We start from the raw sequence: 18,502 nt of genomic DNA on the forward strand, positions 1-18,502 counted from the left end.
GTCTTTGACAACTACCAATAGTGTCCACTGCCTTTAAATTGCAACAACATCAATTCTGACACAAAATTCTGCCAGGAAACTAAAGCAGAATTATAAGCAAAGAAATGATGGGGCTCAAAGAAGTTTGCAAAAGCAGCATATTTTTATGTTTTAAAAAAAACTTTAACGGGTCAGGTACTTTTTTGGTAACCCATTTCTGCTCTACCAAGATTTTTCTGTGCTTAGCAGATTTTTCTGTGCTTAGCAACTTTTTTTGTGCTGACCAGATTCATAAAACAGGGCTCTACATGTATGCAAAACCAGTATGGTTTTCTTCACAGTTTTGTTTTAGTACAGCTCCTTTTTTAGTAATCCATTTCCGCTATCCAAGCAAGATTGTTTCTGTGCAGAGCAACTTTTGTGGTAATAATTAATAATTAATAATTAATAATTTGGGGAGGGAGGAAAACCGGATAGTCTGGGAAACCCTCAGGGCACAGCAGAGAACCAACGCACAACTCAACTCACATATGGCCCCGACCGGGAATCGAACCGGGGTCACCTTGGTGAGAGGCGAGCGCTTACCGCACAAGCCAACCTGTGCCGACCAGATTTATAAAATGGGGCTCTAGATGTATGCACTAACCAGAAAGTTTATCATTACTTTTTTTTTTAGAGCAGATCCTTTTTTTTCCCCAGTTGTACAATATGAGCACAATATTTACACACGTATTTAAACATAAGATCAATACATGTGGATACTGTTGGCAACCTGTGAGAGGTTCGAGTTTATATTCTAGTGTGCACTTCGCAAGAAAACTGCATGAATGTGATTTCAATAACAAATTAGGTCACCATCTGTTGACCCACTTTGTTGTTAATAAAACGAATCACATTCGCTCACGTACATCAAAACAGTTTTTGGAAAAAAACACAATCGTATCAATCAGCTGTTGTGTCAGTTATGTGTATATTTGGCCAAATGATTCAAACCACAGGATGTCTTTCACTTTGTGCCACATGTGGGGTTTTTTTTAAGCCAATATTAAATGTACTATGCATAACCAGCAGATGTGGTAGCCCCAGCCCCCCCCCCCCCCCCCCCAAGTACCACACAATTATGTCTTTGCCTACACAGGCTCCCTGCCACCCAAGCACCCAAAATAAAAATGTCAAGTTACACTACTGACTATACATTTGACAAAATCTCATCAGTAATAAAATATTCCCCGATCTTTTGAAAAGAAAAGAAAGAAAAAATTCATGCTAAAAAAACTGTCATCAACTTACCATGTGGAGTCCGTTATTATCTACAATTCACCAAGAACCCGTTCTGTATCATTGTCCTTGTTATAAGTTCCTCAAAACACTGTAATTAATATCAAACTGAAGAACGGCGGCCAAGACACAAAGATTGACAACAATCCAAGAAAAGTCACATTGCTGAGGAGTTCCTTAACTGCAATTGTCAACGGCAGCTGTTACGACGCTCAATTCCACACACTCTGGACTCCCGCTCTAGTATTAGGAGAATCAAAACTTAGAGGTGCAAGGTCGCCTTGGAGCACACTGACTGGGTTCAATAAGGATTCCTCTACACTGGGTGGGTAGGTTCATTCAGGGTTCCCTCCTTCGGGTGGGTTGGTAGGTTCAATTGTAGCTGTTCAGTTAACCACAGCTCCACAGAGGGCCCTGTGTTTTGATCAGCTGATGTTGTCACTTCAGGTCACTCCTCATGAATAACTGATGACCTCCTAATTTGCATGACATTTCCTTGTATCGGGTGTGCTTTTGAACTTTCTGTCACCACTTATCTTTTGGAATCTGGAAAAACAAATCAAAACTGAAAATGATGAATGGTGAATGATGACTTTCACACGTACACCACAAACAGGTGAACACAAAACACCACACATGTAGGTCATTCAATATGCAGGCCTTGCAAACTTTGCTTTCGAAGCTGGGCACAGCAATTAATTGGCTGCATAAAAAATTTAATCTTTTTACATAACCACGTACTTCCAAGTGAAATAATTCTTAAAATGCTTTTCAAATATGTACTATTGAAAGGTTTCTACCCAAGTTTATTATTTCCACTTAATATTTTAACATACCTTCCCTTTAAACCTGACCTTCTCTTTTGATAGTAAATGTCAAATAAACAGTACAATTTAATGCTCTTTGGGAATAATTTACGATGGCTGTCGATCCACCAAACCCACAGTAAACTGCCCTGTAATAATCATATCCACATTACGAAGTGTACTGCGTAGCAAATGAGTAGCAGACATCTGGAAATGAGCAATGCATGGTAAGCAATAGGCACGACTTAACAATCCTATAGGGCTACCACATTGAACATTCAGAACATTTCTTCCAAATCTCCCACGGGAGATGTCAATGTTCAGAGCAGAAGCGTTGGCCAATTTCTCACAGGGAGGCGACCGTGCAATTGCCATATTTAGTACCGGATGGAAAAAATTCATCTGTTTTTATTATTACTAGGTCCAGGCTGTGACTGCTGAGGTGTTATAGTCGGAGCCCCTCCTGACTCCTGATTGAACCTGACTCTATAGCACTTGACGAGAATGTGTACCAGACCAATTTTGCTGCCGATTTATTTTTAATCAACATTCATGAACACATTTACCATTAGCGTGTGATAGACATGGATGGCTGCAATCATGGGTGAATATTTTAGTATGTACCATGTTGTGAACAACAAATTGAAAACTAGTCAAGAGGTAATGATTAAATTTGACATATTATTAACAAATCATCATTAGTTCTTCGCCATCAAAGAACACAAAATACACAATTGAACAATTCTGTGTGCTTTTGCCTGTCATCTTTTCCACTAGACTTATTTTGTTACACCAGTAAACCATAGGTTTTGATGTTACTCAGCATGAGTTCTTCACTTTGGCAATTTGATAAGGATTTGGCAATGTAATAATTATGCACAGCCCTTTAATACAATGTACACAGAACTAAAATTGAAAGTTTGCTACACTTATTGACTTTCTAAATATTTAAGACATTGATGGTAGTTGTGCGTGTACCATGGAGGTGATTATACGCAAAAACAAACTCCACAATGCGAATACAATAATTTTAACAACTTGAACAGAAAGCATTTTTTATGGCTCATTATTCATGACTAGTAGCAGACGTACTGAACAACACAATCAAAACAATGAATGGGAAATTTCATGGCCAGCATAACACTGGCAAAATGAAATGTTTTGTAGACATTATTATACACACAAATTATTTACAATGCAAAAAATTATTGTGTTTACACTAAACTGCATCAGCAAGAACACACCACCCATTTTCATGGAATTGAGCAATCCAGTTTTTAAAAAACAACGATCGTTTGTGTTTTGTTTGGCATCTCATTACATGTTTTGAATATTGTATTCAGGTTCACTTTGATCGCCGGAAAATGTAAGATTGAAATTTTCTAGTCTTTGAAGGTGTATCAAACAGAATACAATTTTATCTGGAGGGTTGGTATGAACTTTACAGTCCATATTTTATCAATATCTGCCCCTGATCGTTAACTTGAGTAATGGCATTTAAAGGAAAATTCTACAACTATCCTAATGCAAGGTTTTATTTCTTTTATAGTTTGCTTTGCTCTTTTTTCTTCTCTTTTTGGGGGGTAATTGCTCAGTCAAAATGCCAGTGATGTATACTGAGGAAGCAATGCTTTCATGGCAATTCCTGCACTGCAGCGGTCGTTAAACTTATTTTAATCTTGTGACATCACATGTTTACTAAAGAGCCACAGAGCCTGGACTTCCTGCAGGCATGATACAGTTGACAGTCCAACGAAGGAACACATAATAACCTTTCATGGAGTTTGCCCTAATCTGATTTTTATCAGCTATTGATATGAGGAAACGGGGCACATCTGAAATTTGTTCAGATGTTATTTTTAAAATATGTAGTGCAATTGTTACATAAAATATAAAACTTTCCACATGACCAGTGTTGTATGATGCCTACCAGAAAGGCCATGGAATGCAAGGTCACTCTTCGCTTGTTGTTAACAATAGTCTATACAACTACAATGGCATGAACATAATACAATGTCACAGCCAGACAGACTGCTTGTCATCGCCCGCCCCCCCCCTACATGTATCTCTAACATTATCAGTGTTGTATTTTAAGCCCTATTCACACGACAGTACTTTAACTGGGGTCCCTTGCTTAGTTCATGTCCAGGTGTTCTTATTCCTCCATGCTTAATTTTAGCATGGTTGTAAAATTTTGAAATGTTTGACAATATTTGACATGGGAACTTGGACATAACAAAATTGTTTGTCTTTTCACACGAGGTAACATTTTACAACAACGCTAAAATTTTACAAGGGACCCTTACTACATTTGTAAATTATGCTCATGCGAATGAAACCTGTTTTGGGGGGGCTTTCCTGCCAGAAAGGCCCTGGAATGTACAAGGTCACTCTTGTTGTAAACAATGGTCTGGTCTGCTCTAAAAAATGGACCCTGGGAACATCAACATTGGTGACCTTACCACAAGGTCACAACCAGACAGCCTCAGTTTATCAACCAACGCCCCCCCCCCCTCCCCTACATGTACATCAGTGTTGTATCTTGCCTGCCAGGAAGGCACTGGAATGTAAAAGGTCACTCTTGTTGTAAACAATGGTCTGTACAATGAAACTGCAACATTGGTGACCTTATACAAGGTCACAGTCAGACCATGGTCAGACAGACTCATTTACCCCCCCCCCCCCACACACACACCCTTATCCCTTCTTATCAACAAAGGTCCATTGTGCAAATATTTGTTGGTTGACTGCATCCTAACAGAATGACTAAACGGAAGTGGAATGCCCTATCACAAGCGAAGGGCCTAATCATTAGAATAATTTCACATAATACAAGGAAATAACACTGGATTGCATGACATTTGAACAGCCCTTCGTTCACTAGCAAAAATGTCAGTTAAAATTCACTCCTCCAATTGGTCCGACTGACTACATGTAGTTCAATGGCGGAAAGCGATTCATATTTCTTGAATTTACGGACTTAGTGAAAAAGCTTGTGGACTTGTTAGTGAAATGACACGCGCTAGCTGGTCCTGCTGACTGGTCACTAAAAACATTAAGGGCAAACACCCTGTTGAATATGATGTGGACCTTATAGCTTACATGCACATTATCATGACTGGTTAAAGGAACACGTTGCCTTGGATCGGACAAGTTGGTCTATAAAAAGCGTTTGAAACCGTTTGTTATGAAATGTATATGGTTAGAAAGATGTTTTAAAAGTAGAATATAATGATCCACACAAGTATCTCTCAAAATTGCACGGTTTTCTTTTTACGTCGCGAACTATCACGGTCGGCCATTTATGGGGGTCAAAATTTTGACCCCCATAAATGGCCGACCGTGTTATTGGACGAGGTAAAAAGAAAACCACGCAATTTCGAGGCATATTTGTGTAGATCATTGTATTCTACTTTTACATCATCTTTCTAACCATATGCATTTTATAATAAACGGTCAAAAACGCTTTTCAAAGACCAACTCGACCGATCCAAGGCAACGTGTTCCTTTAAAAGAGAAAATTAATTGCTTAAAGGAAGGGTCTTACCTTCGGTAATTACCCGCACTCCAAAACATTCAATTCATGAGCTTGAAAACATGCATCAAACTTGTGTGGTACAACATACTGTTGCACAGCCTGTATAACTTATCAATTTACAGTAGCTTTAAATCAAAATGAACCAGCACGCATCCCCAAATCACCGATAACAAATAACTTCAAGGCTACATTGGTGTCAGAGCTGTGCCACTGGGCACGTTCTTCCATTCCATTTAAATACACACTATAAGCAACCACATTTGATGAGTCACCAGAAATATCTAAATGTGTGATATACAATTGGTATTATAATATTGATTATTATTACCAACATCAGCATATCAACTGAAGGTTTAGGGCCTACACATTCGGACAATTTATCTAGATTCACTGAACCTGATAGCTTGGAAATGGACCCTGGCAAATACGATAACAAATGTTGATCTCTGACCAGTTCTGTTTACTACCAATAAAATGACACAATGAAAATAAATAAGTACTTCATGTCTACATGCGGTGGGACTTTAAATCCTAAAAGACAAGAAATATTTAGCATGGTGTGGCCATCTTGATTGCCTGGGTTGTCAAAAACTTGGGCGGTGACGTTGCAAAAGAAAAGATATTGAAACCATTCTTTATTTCACAGATTCCTGTCGCCCTATACAAGTTCTGTGCAGATTTGCAACTTAATACTACCTACATTGTACAGGTACCATCAGGAAACTACCTTGACCAAAGGTATGTGTACTGCGGAAACTTTCTGTGGTGCTCAAATCCTGACTTCCTTTAAGACATTGTGGCTTAGAACAAAGGGAATCATTATAATCTACTGTTTTGATCTGGACTTAACACCATCAAATTCATAAATGAAGATAAAAATGCAACACTTTGCAAATGTGTTTACAAGTTAATCGTTGTTCAGCATTTTAAGTAACAGCGATGTCTTCATTCAAAATATTTATTAGATGTGCCCATTAGCTGTTTGCATTTTAACATACATTGTACCTAATATCAAAATAAGCAGTGCAAGAGCACGTATCACACCAATTGTACTCGTAGATGCAGAGGCAGAGCTCAATTATTATTATTTATTATTTTTTTTTGGGGGGGGGGTGTCACCACAAGCCGAATGGCTTATAGCTCAAAACTTTTAGTGGACCAGAATTGTCTTTGCAAGGCCAAAATCATGAGAAAAACTTTGCCAGTCCCAGTGTAAATGTGGAGCCCTGACATCAATGACGGATGTACTGTGTACCAGGAGAACCTACTAGAAGACATTCATTATCAGTGAGGTCAAACATCAGTCCCCTTGAAGGGAAGAAGACCCATCCTAAACAAACAAACAACCCCGTCATGAACAAACAACTTGATCATCCCCAAGCCTACCATCCAACCACAACTTCCTTCTCCAACAACTGACAGTCACTCACTTACAAATGCTCACCATCTCACACCATGCATGATCTCTGGGACCAACAAGCCTCCCCAGCCCCATACCAATTAATAACACAACCCCTCCAGCCATAGCAGAGGAACCAAACGTCAGTCTCTGATTCAACTACTCCTAGGGCTAACAGTAATAGGCCTCTTGATGCACTCCAGTAAAGACACTATTTTATCCTGTGAGATTTATCCCTGTTCACACTGGATCAGTGTTTTTACTGAAGGGTCCTGACACTCTAACCAGAGGGTCAACTCAGGTCATGATGGGGTTACTTGTGGAATACAGGAATTTGTTAACTTGCCCAATAGAGCTCAAGTTCTAAAGAATTGTGCCAGCCTAAATCATAGGGCAATTCAGAATAGCATGATTTTTTTTAATCTTTGATTTTGTGGTGTTTTTAATTGAAAAACACAAAAAAGTAGACCTATAGGACATGAGCGTATACATAATTGTACAACTTACGAGCAATAATCACAACAAACGGAAGTTATCATTTGAGGATGAACTTCTAGTCTAGGTACATCAGAAAATTTATACTGAAAATCTACACTGAAACATGAAATAAAAATTATAAATAATTCACAAAATAATGACAAATGTGAACAAAATAATATTAGCGTCTTGATAAAATATTTTAGGGGGGGGTTATATAATTCAAATTTAAAGTGGTAGGAAGTTTTTCATATCACCCACAAAAAGAATCAATTTTATATTTTATGGTTAACATTTTATGAAAAATCTTTGACTTTTTTTTAAATACAACAATTGAATATAATATTAATAACAACAAACACGCACCATCCATAGTCCATAGCCTTAGACAGTAACACTATGGCATGCAGTTGAGTCTCTGTCATATTTCTGTCGCTAAATCAGGCCCAACTTTTGCTCTTGAAAGGGTAGTTGCGATAGCGCAACCCTCGCTTATAATTCGCACGCACTGCAGCACTGCCTTGTAACACCCCTTTCACAGAATGGTTTAGTCCAACCAAAAAATAAAGCGTATGCAAAATATAAACCTGGGAATTCGCTCCGGGATCTGGTAAGTTTTTGTCTTTTTTCTTCAAAAATATTTTCTCAATGGTGTTTTGAGTGTTCATTAGACATTGAGGATTAAGTTCGTGCCCTTAGAATTTGTGTCATGATTTTTGAAAAGGGGTAAAAATGGGGCAAATCTGCTGACTAGCTGTCGAAATTGTACGTGTTTGACCAGATTGTCGATTGCCGCTCGAGAGAATCTCGTAACCAGTAACCCTCCGGCCTGGCAGCCGTCGAGAGGAGGGTTATGTTATCGTAACTTTTGAAAGGGAACAGCAGTTTTCCTCTGCTGGGAAAGAGAAACATTTTAATTTTTTAGGATTTTTGCAAAAGACACCGCAGCGAAAGCACAGGAATGGCCCCTGAAAAAAATTCAGGGGCTGCTCATTTCAACAAACTTTCAAACTTTAAAATTAAATTTTAATATATTAAACATGAGATGATGGCTACTGCCACTCCCAGTACCACGCTCTATATTAAAATAAAAGTAAGACACAGAAAGAATATTCTTGCTTTGTTGGGCATAGGGCCAAGAAGCAGAGGGAGTCCAGTATATTGGCAGATTTATGTGGAATGTCAGTGTCATAAGTATTTGTTATTTACGATCGTTAGTTCCTACTTTCCAATCCGGTTTATTCATTCAACCAGGAAAAAGTCATAACATTTTGTGTAGTAATTTTATAAACAACAAGGTTATTTTTGTTGAGAAAAGGCAGTAGGTTAAATTAATCATTCTCATTTCATTATTTATATTATACAACCGAAAGAAACTTACCAACAGAAGACAAAATGACCACAAGAAATCTCACTTTTAGTCGAGCTGTCACGATAGCGAAAACAGCGAATACTTGGGCAAGCACTATGCAAACATCAACTTTGCATGAACTGTCGAAAATGCTCGATCGTCCGTTTGCGTTGCTTTTCACACGTTTGCATTGTACATCAGTGGTACTCGTGGCATTTCGTTTGATAAAGCGTAAACTTTACAGGATACCAAGTAAATTTCATACAGTCTGGTCTCCCTTATGTTATGTAGTGTATTGCATACATTAAGGATTACAGGTATTAGATTTTGCTTAAAGGAAATTTCTCGATTTGCAAAAAGGAAACAAAATAAAAATCTTTGTCTTTTAATTTTATAAAGTTGACGAGACTTTCTATTGAGAAGCATGAGTAAGTGGAATAGCAATGACAATATGAAGAAGTGCTGAAGAAATAAAACATGTAACCTTCAAAAAAAAATTGTAACAACTTTGAATTAGGGGTGGAAGGGGTCGACCCCCTAGAAGGGGTGCGTACGCGCGTGACTTGGGCTCCCCTGCAAAGCTATAAATAATCTCATTAGATAGAAATACATGTACCTCATGATTCGCAAATAATTTAGTGTTGCAAATTTTTTTTTTTTTTTTTATATGTGTCGCATCGCATGCAATAATGTCCTCTATGCAATACTATCCGGAGGACATTAATGCATATGCAATAATGTCCGCCGAACGGTTTTGCATATGCAACCGTGTCCGCCCGGACGCTGCTGCATAATGCAATTGTGTCCGCCCGGACACATTTGCATATGTTGTTGTGTCCGCCCCCGTGCAAAACCGTCCTTGCAGTCCTTGACGGTCGACGGAAAACGTTAGCTATTTTTTTAACAAGCTATTAGCTAAGTAAACTACAAGTGCATTTCATAAAATTCATGTTCGCTGCAATCATAAAACCGTTAACATTTATGCTGCATAGGGTGCACATGCACGCTCGCTGTACGTTCCCGCCGGACGGTGTTTGCATAGCCCCGGACACGATTGCATATGCCAAAGTGTCCGGAGCGGACATTATTGCATGGCGGACACAATTGCATCAGACACCGGCCCCCGCCGGAAGCGTTTTGCTAGAAAATGACGTCATCATCTTGACAGGCTATTTTTAGACGCTCTCATTTGAAACGGTCGTCGGCTGCATGTCAGATGTGTGTGTGTGTGGCGAGTTGGTTTGTTTACTCTCTTTTTGAATCGAGAATTGCAAGAAGATGGGCGGTCGGCGTGATGGGTAAGTAGTGAGTATACGTGAAGTTGTTTAATGGTGTGAAATGGTGACGTTAATCAAGTTATAAATGAAGGTAAAATTTCTCTGGCTGGATGCTGGTGGGACATTTTTGTTCAAATTTTACCCCACTTGGTTGGTGTCGTGTTGACTGTTGTGTGTGTGTGTGGCACACCACCATGACCATGGACTGGTGATGGTCTGGAGCAATCGCTCTGACAAATAATGACAATGAATGTGGGACTGCACTGATTGATGATACACACACTGTCACTCTCTTCCTACATCCTGACATCCCTGCTCAGAGCATGGAGGCTAATTCTACCTCCATGCTCAGGTCAGAGGTACTGTATGAGTGTATAGTCAGTCAGTAGGCCTAGTTCAGTCAGTACATGTTGATGAGGGGATTATAAAACTGAACCATGGTGGATGTTTACAGAACTTGACAGTTACATTTTAAATTTAACTGTTTTGGGGGTTTGTGGTTGTGGCAGTTGATGGATATTGATTAAAACTATACTATTTTTAATTAAATATGAATATTTGAAACAATATATGGTATGTTCCATATCAAATTGCTAAACAATACAGAAACATCCTGACCACCACTTTTTCATTTGTTATGAAATAAATTTGTAATCACGTACGCAGTATGACATGAGATGTGGTGACACTGGGGTGGCAGCATACAGAAATTTTTCCGGACATTGCATCAAATTTAGCTTTATTTGTTTACGTCCAAGTTTATGGATCCAGCTGAGTAAACCAACGTAAACGTATCACATTGTAGTTGCGAAAATTCTAACCCTCTGTCCTCCCTTTTCTTCTCAGAAAAATGAAACTTTATTCAGGCAAAGGATCCAGAAGCAACAAACATTAATCTGAGACAGGCAGTAGAAAACAGACTCATCATGGCCTCCACCAACACGACCAAAATCACTGCCAGGTCATCAGTTGGCAGTAGGGTCCCTGGTGCAGCCAACAGCGCCCTCAAAGTCAAGTCGCGCAAAGAAGAGGACAAAATAAAGGTTGTCTTATCGCAGCAGCTACGTGAAGACATGACCAGGTGATGAACATATTTAAACTAAATATTACCGTGACTTCAAAATAATTTTACAGTGTTTGCACAGTTTTTGAAATGAGTTCAACTTAATCAGTGTTCATCTTTTAAACAAAGTCACAATTTTACAAGGAAAATTTGAAGGAAATAAAAAACAAGGCCGTCGAACTTGTCAGGTCTTGAATTTACTGGCCCTACACTAACTGTCCTCGAGGCCTGTGAGCCAGCATTAAAGTCAAGTCCTAAGTTTTCTTTTCTTAATGTTAAAGTACTTTTCTTCATCACTTACAATGCAGATTGCTTGAGGTTGGCACATTCGCTGATTTGTCGTTGATCATCAACTCCGAGAAGGTACCAGTCCATCGTCATCTCCTTCAATCCCGTCTTGAACCTTTCTACTCATCCGTGATAGGACCGAGAATGTCCTCAGTTAAGGACGGGGAGGAGGTTGTCGCTGATTTGTCCACATTGGGTGTTAGTGTCGTGGAACTCAAATATTTACTCAGGTAATAAATAATAATACTGAGTTCTTATTTAGTTCTTTCAGGCCTCAAAATAACTCACGGCACCCACAGCAATTGCCTTGGTGTCCCGTGTTGTTTTGCTGTGGTGCCCTCTGCAAAGTTCAAACACAATTTTTAATTTTCCTCTTAGAAGTGCCCCTTATCAGAGGAAAATTGCTGTGCCCCTTCAAGTTTTTCTTAAAAACTGTATAGAATAGCAAAGTGTAAAGTCAATGCATTTTAATTGACTTTTTCTCTATTTATTTTAATACTCAGGGCTATCTATGCGGAGGACGATGTCACTCCCTTTTGGGTTGTATTCCAGGAGGCCATCAAGTCACGTGACTCAAATGAGCCAATAGAATGTGAGACAGTGCGGACAGATTGTAACGGAGACCCTACCCCTGTTGCTGAACAGTGTGCAGACTCACTGCACTTAGAGAGCCTGGAAAATGCTCTCCATAGTGAGTGCCAGACTATAAGAGATAGGCAGCAGCCTGAGGAGACAGAACGTTGTGTTGAAACGAATGATGTGACCATTGGGAGCCAGACGGTTGGTTCGTCGATGCTGTCAGTACAGGTTTGTCAGTTCGCTACCTTGCAGAGTATGGGACCAAAAAGTGCATGTGAACCTAGTACCACGGTGCAGAGTTCTCAAAATGCAATGTTGAACAGTGGAGAGCCTAAAGATAAATGTGAGCCTCGGACCCATGCACCAGAAAACCATGGCGCTACTGCAGAACCTAAGATGGCCTGTGAACCTAGTGCCACAGAGCAGAATTCTCAAAGTGCAATGTTGAACAGTGAAGAGCCTAAAAGTAAATGTGAACCTGGGACCAGCGCACAAGAAAACCACAACACTACTGCAGAACCTAAAGTAGCCTCCAGCCCCGCAACTGTAGTACAAAACAAACACGATGCCTCATTGCAACAAGTAGAAACCAATGACGAAAACAAACCTGAAACCACCCTGCCGAAAACCAAAGATATGGGTTTAACTAATGACACAAGTAGCCTAGAGTCTGTGGCCAGACCAAACGAGACAGTTGGAGAAAGTGATAAGTCAACTGGAGAACCTAAACATCAAGATGAGGATGGATTGCTTCCAACTGCTTGTCAACTCGGCAGAGATTTATTGCGTATTTTCCAGGGGGATTCTGATCATGATGTCACGCTGAAAGTGGATGGGAAAAATATCCCCGCTCACAGGTTAGGATTATTTGTTACAGGTCTGGGGATTGCAAACTAAGTGTACAGTAGATTTTAAGGTGTTTCAATGGAAGTGCCCTTTGCAAGATGAAAATCATGGCTAGCCTCTTGAGACCCGAGTCTTGGCCTCATTGCCCCTTCAAAAGTTTTGCCTAGACTTTATGATTTTCCAATAGAAGTGCCTTTTGCAAAATTTGTTGTAAATCAAAATTTTATTGAATGTATATAGTATCTACATTCATATGTAGGATTAGAGCAATGGACTGATTTTGAAAACCGAAGTTATACTCTGCCTTTGGGCTAAAGTAAATTTGAAACTAAATTTGGGATTTTTTTTTGCTGTTATGTGTTATTTATATCCAACTCAATGTGTACCGCCCTGCAGGTTTATTCTTTGTGCCAGGTCGGAGTACTTCTCAGCGATGCTTGCTGGGAGCTGGAAGGAGAGTTCGTCTTCTGAGATTGAGATACTTGGGTTAGTTGGAGAAAAAAAGCTTTCAAAAGTACTGCAAAAGTTTTGGCACTTTCATACTGGCAGGTCTACATATAAATACTCTCTAAACAATTTAATATTGTTCAGGCATTTTGCTTGAAATGCGACCTGGGCTGAAGTTTGTGCAAAATGTTTGGTTTGGGACCCAAAAGCAAGAGCTGGTTTATTTTCAAAGAAATAAATATTTATTGTTTTCTTCTTGTTGTTTCTCTTATTTTTCCACAATAAAGATTCAGCTATTCTGCAGTGATGGTTGCCCTACAGTGGATTTATGGAGGGTTATATGAACTACCAGATCAAGGTGTGGTGCTCAAGTGAGTTCAGTAAAAGCCTTAATTTAGAAAATGAATTATGTTATTTTGTGGTGTATTTATGGTTAAAACATTATTCAACTCAATTTCTAACTCCAATCCCAGAAAAGATAGTTTTAGCCAGACTTTTAAAAATTCTAGATCATCTATCAGACATGCTTTGTTTGGCGCCCTGGCCAACGTGGGGAACGCTTGGCCAAGAGAAAGCATGTGTCTTTTCATCCATATTATTATTGTGTTTGTTAGGGTTAGGGTTAGGGTATGTATATTGTGTCCTTTTTATGGTATTTTATTGTTAATTGCTGAAATGTTTATCCGTCCAGTTTTGGTGTTTGTGCTGTGGATGCTGTGTGAAATAAATAAATAAATAAACGTACAGATTTAAAGTTCTCTATCGTTTTGCACTTTGTTTTTACAGGGATCTGCTGTTCTTGGCCGATATGTACGGTCTGGAGAACCTGACAGAGGTCATTGACTTTAAGCTGAGAAAGGATTACTGCCACTTCTTCCACAAGGTTCGTCAAGTTAATTTTAGAAAAAACAAGGTGATGATGACTAGAGAAAGCTCGTCGAACATTGATACCAAGTCTCTCGAATTCCGAAAAATCTACTCCGTGTTAGTAGAATATAAAGCAAGACAAGTTTTAAAAAGAACATAATCTACCCAGCAAGTAGTTACAGACATACTAATATTTATTGATACATCACCATGCAATGCCACAAATTGACTCAAACTTGAGTCTGATGGTGCTCTTAATTCCTTTTTCGTCTTTTCTTTTCCATTACTCCTCTAAAGCCGTGTAGTATATGCCTAGCGAGAGTCCCAGAATGCTTTGCTCTCTTCTCTACCGTCCAACTCTCCGACCTAGAGAACTGTGTTGTGAGGTAAGTGTGTTATCGTTTGGGATGAGGTTGTCTTAGCAAATTCGTTACCTTCCTTTCACCTATGTGTTTCCCTGTTCAATGACTTACAACTTTTCAATGTTGATGATTTTGGTTCTGTTTTTATTTTGCAGTTGGCTTGTGCAATATCTCAGCAAGGCCTGGATGGAGAGGTCCTTTGCTGCCCTACCTCAAAATGTTCTCTTCCAGTGTAGAGACTTTGCTGTCGAGTCATTTGTAAGTTACACGTTGGGAAAGAGGGATGAAAAAGTTAAGACTAGTGCTGAGGTTACTGTTCCCCAAAACTCACTGAAATCAGGGTTTTCCCCCCATACACAAGCTAGCGTATCGGGCCAGTACACACACAACGATTATTTTAGTATGTGCACTCACTGTACTTTAGAACTACATTTATGGGCTCTAGTTGGGAACTCATTCCTTGTATAATTTCAATCCAATATTATTTAATGTATTATTCATACTGTTTTGTCTTGTATTGTTATTTACGCTGCACATGGAATTGATCATAAATCTATATAATATGCAAGTATAAAGGGAAACAAAACAAACAAAATTAAGGAGTCGATCCACAAAATGGTGGACGCGCATTTTCGGAGGTGTGGTCCATGTCTGCAAGGGGTGAACAGAGGAACAGAGACTTGTATACAAAGGAGTGGTTTAATTGTAAATAATTGTTCTTGCCTTTCGTCTTGTTGTTTCAGAGCCCTTCATCAGCCACCCCACTCCTCCTTCAGATCGATAAGCTAATCTGCAATTTACCTCACATCAAATGGGCCAGTCCAGTCCGCACCATGGCGCTGCAGCTGCAAGGCACCTGCAGGCAGTACATGGCGTGCAACTTCCTCTCGATCCTTGGGGAACCGTTGTTCCAAGAACAGCTGCGGGTGAGTTTATTGTTGTGTTCCCCCAGAGGGCCCAGCTCTCACACTGTGCATCTGCCTTGCACTACGGTGTCCACGTAACACCATGGCGGTGTCTAACACCATGGTGTTCACCTAACACCATGGCATCCACCTAATAATAATAGACAGTTCTTGTGTAGTGCTTTATTTACTCCTGATTGGCCTCTGAAAGCGCTCAGTTTTTTTCCTACAAGGTATGTGGAGCTCTGATCTATTCCCTTCCATAGCACCATATAATGGGTTTCAAAGATGCGATGTCGCAATGTGCAGCAAGTCAACCAGGCGAGCCCTTATCTTGATGTAAAGTGCACTGGGCTCGTTTACATTCATTTCACAGCACACAGGTCCAATGGTTTTACGTCCCATCCGAAGGACAAAGCAATCATGGTTAAGTGTCTTCCTTAAAGACAGAGTGTCACGAATGGGACTAGAACCCAAACCCCACTGATCAGAAACACAGGAGCTTGAGTTCGGTGCTCTTATCCACTCAGCCACGACACGCCATATACCTTACACCATTGCATCCACCTAACACCATTGCATCTGCCTATTTATACACAAATATCTTTTACACGTCCTAGATCATTTCAACATTTTGCCAGAGAAATATGTTTTTTTAAATCTAAACTTTTAAGACTGTTTGAATGATTTATATTTCTCCTTAATCCAGGGAATGAACTGGAAGAAGGATGTTGTCGAGCCAGTGTTTGCTCTCGTGGTCCCAGCATTGACGCCTGACACGGCAAACGGAACGTTTATGGCCGTGCGTTTCTTCCACCAAGGAGTGACCGACGAGGAAAATGCTGATGGGTGGAACCCGGTGAGTATCTTGCGTTCAGATTGATGAAACTGAGGGCCATGTCACATGAGGCAACTTTTTCAGGCAACATGGAGGCAACCAAAGACCACTTTGGTAGCATACGAGTAATTTGAAAACTGAAACTCTCACAAGTTTGTCTGACAATAAATCCATTGTCATGATCACTTTTTTCCAGGATGCAGTAACGCTAGTGAAAGAATTGTACGTTCAGTTCTACAGTTACATGGTCAGCAATGCAAGTCTCGTGGCGCAAGGCCCTGGGTGGTCCAACTTGCCCTCTGACCTCCGAGAAAGCATCAAGAAAGGTAACAGGATCACTGTGTTGAATATTGGCAGTTCGCAATCAGAGCGCCCTCTTTAGTTCTCACAGGAGAGATCATTTTATCGTGGGAAGATATGAAGAAGTTTTAGTCCTCGCAGCTTGACCACAAGTGCTGCATCAGTGCGAACAACAAATATCCCTTTTGCAAAAATGTCTTGCAAAAGATTCTGTGTGCAAAAATATTGATCTCGCCTCCGGTGTGTATTTGTGTCGTGTGTACCTCTGTGTTATTTTAAGCGAGGTACGACTTCTCAACAAATTCAAAAATGCACCTAATGTTTGCTTAATACACTCTTGTTGGTTTCTCTTCATCGCAGAGGCTGTATTTATTGACAATCGAGGCAAGATACGGGCACGGAAACCTGTTCTCACCAGCTCACTGAAGGTAAGATTTCCGGGGAAAATTAAACTACTTGAGGAGGGGAGGCAGGTCAGAGTTATGTCCCCTGTAGTGCCGACACTATATACATACACCACCGGTTAACAACCAGTGTGGACACCGGTTAACAATCAGTGTTGACACAAACAACAATACAGCACTGATAAGTAATGTCTTCCTTCAAACTGTTTTCTCTCAGGACAAGTCTAGATCAAAGGCAACAAGTTTGCAGAAATTTTGAGTCGGCAAAAACTAGCAACATGTCGGTGAAGCGTCGGAACTGGTGAGAAAAGATTATCTTCTTCATATTAAAGATTTACGAGATGTTTTTGTCCGCTTTGTTGCCTTAAAAACATTTTTTAAAGTATCTTTGGCTGAACACTTCTACTGCCTAGAGAGAGAAAAAGCAAGGGATGAGCTTTGATTAAGGAGACATAAAATAATAATAATGGCTTCTTATAAACACACATACCTGTCACTCCGTGACGTTCAATGCACTTCAACATTCAGTGTTTTTTTGTCAGGTATTGTGTAGCTACATTTTTGGAAGTATGAGACAAGGTTTACAAGGTCAATAAATTTACAATATCAAGCCAACCAAACCATGAGTACCGGGGCAAACCCCCTTCTCTTTTCGATAAGTGCAACGGTTCTTTTTACGTGCCTAACACAACTAACAGGACCAACGGCTTTATGCCCCATCCAAAGGACGCCCCAATAATGGTGGAGTGTCTTGCTTACAGACACAAGTGGGATTCGAACCCATAATTTGTCGTACAAGTAAATTGAGTTTAAAGGAACACGTTGCCTTGGATCGGTCGAGTTGGTCTTTGATAAGCGTTTGTAACCGTTTTTTATAAAATGCATATGGGTAGAAAGATGTTGTAAAAGTAGAATACAATGATCCACACAAACATGCCTCGAAATTGCGTGGTTTTCCTTTTACCTCGTCGACTAACACGTCGGCCATTTATGGGGGTCAAAATTTTGACTCCCATAAATGGCCGACCATGTTAGTTCGCACAGTAGAAGGAAAACCACGCAATTTCGAGGCAAACTTGTGTGGATCATTGTATTCTACTTTTAAAACATCTTTCCAACCATATGCATTTTATAAAAAACGGTTACAAACGCTTTTGTTTTGACCAACTCGTCCGATCCAAGGCAACGTGTTCCTTTAATATCAGTATTTATGCATCAAATGAACAACCAGTTTTCATCATACTTTTATATATTTTGTTGCAGACTTAACTTCCTAGTGTATTGAGCAATATTGCAAGTATTTTCAGATTTATTTATGGATTATATTTGTGTTTATCCTATCGAGAGAATCATTTACAAAGTCTTTCGTTAGAATGAAGAAGTTTTTGAATACCTTTTACATTAAATTGGCTCATAATTTATTTCAAGATTTACTCTGGAATGTAACCATACTTTTTATGTTTTGAGGTTTTTTTAAACAATATTATTGTTGTAATGA

General features: G+C 39.6%; 2 protein-coding genes across 2 annotated transcripts in view; one reads left to right on the plus strand and one right to left on the minus strand.

The window, feature by feature from the left end:
• The window catches only part of LOC139947998 (ras-specific guanine nucleotide-releasing factor RalGPS1-like), a 36,579-nt gene extending 27,599 nt beyond the window's left edge, over positions 1-8,980 (minus strand). The window contains exons 1-2 of the mRNA XM_071945944.1: positions 8,859-8,980; positions 1,270-1,803 (exon numbers count right to left, since the gene is read on the minus strand). Of these exons, the coding sequence (XP_071802045.1) occupies positions 1,270-1,272 (3 nt within the window). The 5' untranslated portion in view covers positions 1,273-1,803; positions 8,859-8,980. The remainder of the gene's footprint in view (positions 1-1,269; positions 1,804-8,858) is intronic.
• A 1,057-nt stretch (positions 8,981-10,037) lies between these two features.
• Positions 10,038-17,883, plus strand: LOC139948466 (uncharacterized). The gene is made up of 14 exons (XM_071946617.1): positions 10,038-10,126; positions 10,952-11,186; positions 11,477-11,686; positions 11,960-12,892; positions 13,278-13,367; positions 13,616-13,699; positions 14,115-14,211; positions 14,493-14,581; positions 14,713-14,815; positions 15,301-15,483; positions 16,172-16,321; positions 16,497-16,626; positions 16,961-17,028; positions 17,222-17,883. Exons 2-14 carry the CDS (start codon positions 11,032-11,034, stop codon positions 17,261-17,263), a joined length of 2,334 nt encoding a protein of 777 aa, XP_071802718.1. The 5' UTR covers positions 10,038-10,126; positions 10,952-11,031; the 3' UTR covers positions 17,264-17,883.
• The last annotated feature ends 619 nt before the right edge of the window (positions 17,884-18,502 follow it).

The sequence above is a fragment of the Asterias amurensis genome, chromosome 15 (genome assembly GCF_032118995.1).
Source record: "Asterias amurensis chromosome 15, ASM3211899v1".
Classification (NCBI taxonomy): domain Eukaryota; kingdom Metazoa; phylum Echinodermata; class Asteroidea; order Forcipulatida; family Asteriidae; genus Asterias; species Asterias amurensis.